General features: G+C 50.6%; 1 protein-coding gene across 1 annotated transcript; it reads right to left on the bottom strand.

The window, feature by feature from the left end:
* Positions 1-6,956: 6,956 nt before the first annotated feature.
* Positions 6,957-7,280, bottom strand: LOC124671935. The gene has a single exon (XM_047208251.1). The coding sequence runs from the start codon at positions 7,278-7,280 to the stop codon at positions 6,957-6,959; it is 324 nt and encodes a 107-aa protein (XP_047064207.1).
* Between the last annotated feature and the right edge of the window lie 581 nt (positions 7,281-7,861).

Genomic DNA, 7,861 nt, shown 5'->3' with positions numbered 1-7,861 from the left:
TTACTCGGATCATGTGCATATAGTTCATATAGTTCCCTAAAAATAAAGAATGCTCCCCGGCCGAAGCTTGATGTCTTAGCTCAGCCAATGATGCAAAGGCCGAGGCAAAAACTTGGATAAGAACATATACTAAAATGTGTGATTTAAATGGAATGCTTATGATGGTTACTACCAAGTGATGAATAATCCCTTATGGTACCCCAGCTTTGTTTTGAACTCAACTGAGTAATGATAAATTTCTATTTCTTGTGTTGGCTTTGATGAAAATAGAGATATCCACAGTAGGGGATCATGTAAATGAATGCCACTCGTGGTATCCTTTGAAGAAAAAGGACTGTTTCGATGGTTTTAAAAGGCTAGGCGGTGCTAGGTGATTCAGTTGGCTACCAAGACTTGTCTCATCTGGTTAGCCGGGATATGCTATGTGTTGTTGCTTGTTTAGGCATATCTATCACTTACTGGATTTACTGGTTCTTGATTGGCCTCTCTTTTGCCAGCATCACTTGGTCTATATACCAAGTGATGAATAATCCCTTTGGAGCATCTCGCTCCATGCATGCTATGTGTGTTTGAGCATCTTGACTTATGTCCCTATGATAATGGATCATCAAATGTTTCCCTTTGTCCCCGGTTGCCTCCTTAATTGATGCCTTATGATCCAAATGATCCAAGTCCCTTGCATGATCCCATTTGTCCCTAATGTTGCTTAATTAAGATGAATAAATTCCCTCTAATCACCATTTGGAGATCAAGACTAGTTCTTGATATCCATTAGTTACTCGTCAACACATGTGTTTGCATGTGTGTGTGAGTTGCTTGTAGTGTCACTTGACTATTCAAGTTTCAATGTTGGTTACTTTTCCTCTAGTGCAAGAAATGGTTGAGCAGATGTTTATCCACTGTTGGCCTTTATTCTTGGGTAGCTCAAAGTGTCATGCACTTACTGGATCATCAAATGTTTCCCTTAATTTCTCCCTGGTTGCCTCCTTAATTGATGCCTTATGATCCAAATTACTATATTATTGGATTGAGTGATATGGCTACTGCTTGTTTGCTCTCCAAATGCTATATATGTGTATTTGACCATGCTTATGATGGATTTCTTTTAAGGACTCTAGCTAGATTAGAGGGGAAAAAGTTGTCGCTTTGTTGCCTATGATAATGGATCATCAAATGTTTCCCTTTGTCCCTGGTTGCCTCCTTAATTGATGCCTTATGATCCAAATGACCCAAGTCCCTTGCATGATCCCATTTGTCCCTAATGTTGCTTAAGATGAATAAATTCCCTCTAATCACCATTTGGAGATCAAGACTAGTTCTTGATTTCCATTAGCTAGACTCCAATATTAAAAATGTCTCCCAAATATGGAGACAAACATTTTAACATTACCCCAAGTGATTTACTTGTCGATGATTAGATGGTTGGTCGATCACTCGTACACTCGGGGTGGAGCAAGTGAGGCTTGGTGTGATGGCACAAATATCAATATCTTGTGCATCCTACCCGGCCTCACTTACTCCATCCCTGGATGTTAATATTTGTTTCGACCAACAAAGTATGAGGCATTCCATTTAGTTGATACCACTTGGCTCTTTCTTCCATTTTAGTGCCGATGATTAGAATGTTTGGTCAATCTGTACACTCCGGGTGTCGCTAGTGAGCCTGGTGTGATGGCACAAATATCAATCTCTTGTGCATCCTACTCTGGCCTCACTAACGCCATCCCGGGATGTTCATATTTGTTTCGACCAACAAAGTATGAGGCATTCCATTTAGTTCATACTAGCTACTTCTTAATTGCATTGGCCTTTCTTCCATTTTAGTGCCGATGATTAGAATGTTTGGTCACCTATACGCCGCAATATACTTTGTAGACGAGCCCCCTTTCCCGGCCGCCGTTCCGTGAACGAGTCCTTGATGAGACAACAACGCCGACATGCCTCTCCGGCGCAGCACCACTTTTCTTCTCTCGCCGTCCAGTACGTGAACGAGTCCTTAATGCCAAGACGGTGCCAGCCTCCCTAGCATCATGCCGACCCCGTTGTCGCGCTTCGGGCCGTGTCGATCATGCGCCTCGCACTCTTCGCCTTCTTGCCGGTGAACGAATAGACTAATCGTTGGAATAAGGAAGCCGATGACGGCCGATCGCAATTTAATCTTGCGACCGGCTGTCATCGGTTTCCTTATTCCAACGATCAGCCTATTGGTTCACCGGCAAGAAGGCGAGCAGATGCGGGCGCGGGACACACGGCTTGAAGCGCGGCAACACGGCCCGGCATAATGCTCGGGCAGGCCGGCACGGTCTTTGCATCAAGGACTCGTTCACCGGACAGCGAGGGACCGGCGTGGTTCTCGCGCCGGAGATGCAGATCGGCGTTGTTGTGTCGTCAAGCACCCGTTGACGGAACGCGGACCGGGGAAAGGGGGCCCTTCGCAAAGTATTTGTGTTGACCAACAATGTATGAGGCACATATTCTATTTTGTCATTCCATTTGCTTTGAGATTTTCAAAATGCCGATGATTAAAATGTTTGGTCACCGTACACTCGGGGGTGGCGTAAGTGAGCCTGGTAAGATAGCACAAATATCAATCTCTTGTGCATCCTACCGGCCTCGCATACACCATCCCTAAATGTTAATATTTGTGTTGACCAACAATGTATGAGGCACTTATTCCATTTTGTCATTCCATTTGCTTTGAGATTTTCAAAATGCCGATGATTAAAATGCTTGGTCACCGTACACTCGTGGGCGGTGTTAGTGAGCCTCGTGTGATTGCACAAATATCAATCTCTTGTGCATCCTACCCGGCTCGCTAACTCCGTCCCGGAATGTTAATATTTGTTTCGACCAACAAAGTATGAGGCCCTTGTCATTCCATTTGCTTTGGTATTTTCAAAATGCCGATGATTAAAATGTTGGTCACCGTACACTTGGGGGTGGCGTAAGTGAGCCTGGTAAGATAGCACAAATATCAATCTCTTGTGCATCGGACTTGGTCTCACCGACGCCATCCCTAAATGTTAATATTTGTGTTGACCAACAATGTATGAGGCACTTATTCCATTTTGTCATTCCATTTGCTTTGACATTTTCAAAATGCCGATGATTAAAATGTTTGGTCACCGTACACTCGGGGCGGCGTAAGTGAGCCTGGTAAGATAGCACAAATATCAATCTCTTGTGCATCGGACTTGGTCTCACTTACACCGTCCCCGAATGTTAATATTTGTGTTGACCAACAATGTATGAGGCATTTATTCCATTTCTCTTGTGCATCGGATACTTGTTGGTCTCACTTTCTTCCATTTTCATCATAGTAGGAACTCGGATGGAAGGACCCCGATGCAAGCGAGCCTGGTGGGTAGAGATGACGGAGCAAAGGAGGAACCGGATGAAGACTACTTTGTATCTCGAAATTGTGAATTTTGTATGAATTAAGAGTTGTATGCAAAACATTTGACACTTGCCACTATATATGTATCTCGATCGGGCTCTAAGTAATGTGATGATGATGTCTATGTTATATCTGTGCAATGTACATGATATTTATATTATATCTGAATGTTGCTGTATATAACCTGTGTATCTGTATTGTGTATCTGTATTGCTGTGTATAAACTGCATATGTGTAGCAGGCAGCACAAAATCGTGTATAATACAAGCAAATTCTGTGGCGCACTAAGAAGCAATTCTGTGGCGCACGCTTTTCTGTGGCGCACCTAAGAACAAGTGCGCCACAGAAACCTTATTTCTGTGGCGCACGACCAGGTGCGCCACAGAAAGCTTATTTTTGTGGCGACGTTTCTGTGGCGCACCACCCGTGCGCCACAGAATCAAATTTTCGTGCGCCACTGATGAGGCTTTTCCTACTAGTGATCGCGCCTACCTGGCAAGTCGTCGAGCACCTTCTGTGCGTGGAGGTGGGGCGGATTTGACGGCGCGTTCTGGGAGGCGCTGGCGACGCGGCGGCGGCGGCACGACCGGCGGGGGCCCCGGCCGCGACAACGGTGCTGACTCGCAGCACAGATCAGACGCCCAAACGGCCGGGAAATCCAGCGGCGGCGGTGGGGTGGGAGGCGCGGGAAGGAAGGAGCGACGAGAAAAGAGGCGCGAACCAACGGTTTATGCAAATAGTCGCCGACATGTGGGAGCCCGCCTCGCTTTTCGTTGTGTCCGGCGTCCCCGGAGCGTCCCCTGTGGGACGGGGACGGGCTCGGGGCGCCGGACACCGTATCGGGGCGCGTCGGACAAAAAAGGGCTTTGGGGGACGCGGCTGGAACGTTTTTTTTGTTCGGCGCGCCCCAAATCGTTTTAGGGGACGGTTTGGGGGACGCGACTGGAGATGCTCTTAGGCATGTGACCACCGAGCAGAACGTATCGATGGGTAGCTAGCTTGTTCTTCACCTCATCTACTCATTTTGGGAGCCCAGGAACGAATGCCCGGCTGCAACGCCGCCACGCACTGTAGTTTCGGCGTCGATGAGGACGACGCGTCAGTATCATGGCGAATGGCGTTGCCCTGCATGCCCACCCTAGGCTAGCAGTGCACATGGCAGTGCAAGGCGGGCAGGGCACCCTCTCCCTCTCCTTATCCTGGCATTCAGGGCATGCTCGAGCTCGGGTCGGATGATTGAATTCCGAGTTCATCGGCTGGCCTGACTGCGACACACGCAGGCGCAGAATGTACATAGCGGACTCCGGCGTCAATCGCGGATCACCCGGTCTCTGGTCGCGTGCTGTACACCGGAACAACGAATTTCTGCAGGTCTGCCCAGCGCTTTTGCTTGCAGTTTACGACCACGAAACTTGTGCAAGTTTTGCTTCTAGTCTCCGCCATCTGGGAGCATGGAGAAAACTCGAATGTATGTACGCCGGCGACCAAGCAAAAAAATCACGGAATGATGGAGCGATAATCAATCGGCAGTACAAACGGTACCCGAGAGTCCGGATCACAAGTAAACTAGCAGTATAGTGAAGACTCTGAAAAAGCACCATGATCGCCAAGTTTCCGTAGTGAAGACTGACAGAAGTTGCAACGATGTTGCTCCTGAGCTATGTCAGGTTGGTCGTAGAGAGTTGAGTGGCGGCGTGTTACTAAGGGCATCTCCAGCGGCGCGACGCATTTCGGACATTCAAACGAACGCGTCGTGTCCGTTTCCGTCAGCCCAAATGGTCGAAATCGTCCGGGCGTCCGTTTGCGTCGGGGGTGGCTCCAGCGGCACGACGCATAAATTTTTTTTTCCATTCATGAAGCCATAATCAAAAAACATAAAAAAGCCATAAAAGCGTGCTAAAAGTAGGTGTTGCCTACTGGTCGTCGTCGCTGACAAGGTCAATGAACTCCGGCGTCGGCCATGGAGGCTCGTACGCCGGCGGTGGAGGAGGTACCGCCGCATGAGCAGGAGGCTGTGGCCAGGGATCCCACGCCGAAGCAGCAGGCGGAGCGCGGTCGTTGGAACGCGTCGACGTGGCCGGAGGAGTCGCCGGCCTCCCCTGCGCGAGCGCTGACTCGCGAAGCTGGATTGCGAGCCCGTCTGTTGGCCAGTGCCATGGCAATGGCCTCCTCCTCGGAAATGTCCGGCGACTGGGTCTCCGGATCCCACGCCGGCCCGCCGTCGTCGTGGTCGTAGTGTGTCATGTTCACGTCCTCGTCCTCGTCCTCGTCCGCGTCCTCCTGGTCGTTCTCTTCTTCTTCTGCGGCGATCTCGCGTTCGAAGTAGTCTAAGTCGCCGAGGTAGCCAGCGCGGCGGCGCGCGTCGAACTCCCACGTCCCGAATGAAATCCAGTTGTCGGAGTTCAGCGCGTACGCCGGATCCTCCCGCAGATCTGGCGGCAAGATCGCTCGGCGGCGGCGCACCTCGTCCCGCCGCTCTCGGCCCTCGCACGGCACGGGGGGACCGGCACGCGCCTCGAGTTGAGGTACCATCCCCCTCACGGCAAGTTCGCGTCCGGCCATGGTACCGGCCGGTTTTCCTCCCATAGCTGCCGCGCGAAGTCGACGCGGACGTACCGGCCAACCCGTGCCTTCTTGCCGGACCGCGAGCCGCTAGACTCGTGGTCGTTCTTCGTCTTGCGGAACGGCCAGCATTTCTTCCCCATGACGTCGGTGGGGTGGATAGTGTGGGATGTGGCAATGGTTTGGTCGGGGAAATGGCCGCCGACAGCGTCCCTTTAAGAGGCTCGGACGTCATCTCGCCTTCAATGGCCTACCACTCCAACGCCGCCTAGTTGCGCACGCTCGCGGAAGCCGAGGCGCGCCATTAACGCGGCCCTGCAAAGGCTGCAGCGCGCCGCTCGCAAGTAATTCCGCGGAAGACAAAGCAGTTGTGTCCCTGCTAGACGGCCCGTGCGAGGACCGAGCGGACACTTTGCGCGTCCGCTCAGCGTCCGCAGAGACGGAAACCTGGCGCATATTTGGGCCAGATTTCCATCTCCGCGTACGGCCCGGTCACTATGCGTCGCGTCGCTGGTTGTAGTGTCAGACACATTTTCGGTCACGGCGGACATAAACGGTCGCTATGCGTCCGTTTCCGTCGTGCCGCTGGAGATGCCCTAAGTGTGGCCCTATCCTGCGCGTTGAGATCAGCTTGGAAAGATTGTACTAACTGAAACTTTGTTTTATGTTTCTTTTGTTAATTTGTTTCTTCTTTCTGAATCCAAAAAAAGGATTTGTAGCTTCTACACGATTGAATTTGGAATTGAAATAGCACGGCACAGAGCACACACATCACCAAACTCCCTTCCGCTTTGGAAGCAAAAGCATTGTCAAAAACAAACGAGATAAGTAAAGGAAATCCAGAGAAACAGCAGCGAATGCAAGCATGCAATCTTCAGAGTTTCAGACATCAACAAACCGCCTGTGTAGCGGTAAAAAATGGTTACATATTAATTTACTGCTCAATTGGGCAGTAGTGATATGTACATTAGTGATCGCAAGGCAGCACCGTTAGCAGCTAGCAGTCTTGTCCCGCGCGCCGCACCAGCACGGCCGGCACGAACGGCGCCGCGAAGCACGGCTCCACGCCCGTCCACGACGGCGGGGCGTCGGAAACCCTGGGCGGCCCCGACAGCACCGCCACGCAGATCCCGGCGAGGCGCCACATGGCGCTGCTGAGCCACCGGAGCTTGATCCGGCCTCGGAGGCCGCGGGCGCAACCCGCCCGCCGTACGCCGGCGTCGCCGTTTCCGAGCCGAACGACGTGGACCTTCCGGCGCGGCAGGCGGAAGTGCGCGGCGGCTCGGCGCGGCACGACGCTGCACGGCGGCGCCTCCCCCATTCTTCGTCTCGGTTTGGCTTCGCTTTCTTGGTTGGTGCAGACAGTGCTCAGCTGGATCGTTGCCTTGTGGTTTTTGTTTCTCTCAGCCGCTCTCGAGTTCGCGCGTGGTTTATAAAGAGGTGTGGAGGTCCAGGGATGCGGTGTATGTTTGGTGATTTGCTCTGCATGTGCTGAGTTCTTAATGAAGCGAAATGGGAATAGAGAAAGAAGACATGCAATTCAATTATTCTCATCTAGAAATGCTTGCTCTACTGGTTGGCAAATGCTGCACTTTTAAAATTATAAATAGTACTAGTGGTATTTCAAATGAAAAGAAAAGAAATCACAGTATGAAAATGTCTGTAGGTGTATGAGTGTCTCTTTTGGTGATTGATAGTCAGTTTTAGTAAAGTCAAGGCTGTTCATTTAATAAGCACTACCTCCGTTTTAAGATATAAGCCTTGGTTAGCTCTCTAAAAAAGCTTATATTCCAGGACGGAGGTAATATCTTTCAAAGAACCACGGAGAATTGCACTCGGTTTACTTTTGCCAGAAAAAATACTTCACATACCACTGTCCGATAGAAAAATCTACCGGTGCAT

Source organism: Lolium rigidum, chromosome 7 (genome assembly GCF_022539505.1).
Source record: "Lolium rigidum isolate FL_2022 chromosome 7, APGP_CSIRO_Lrig_0.1, whole genome shotgun sequence".
NCBI lineage: Eukaryota > Viridiplantae > Streptophyta > Magnoliopsida > Poales > Poaceae > Lolium > Lolium rigidum.
This window is presented reverse-complemented; position numbering and strand designations above follow the sequence as displayed.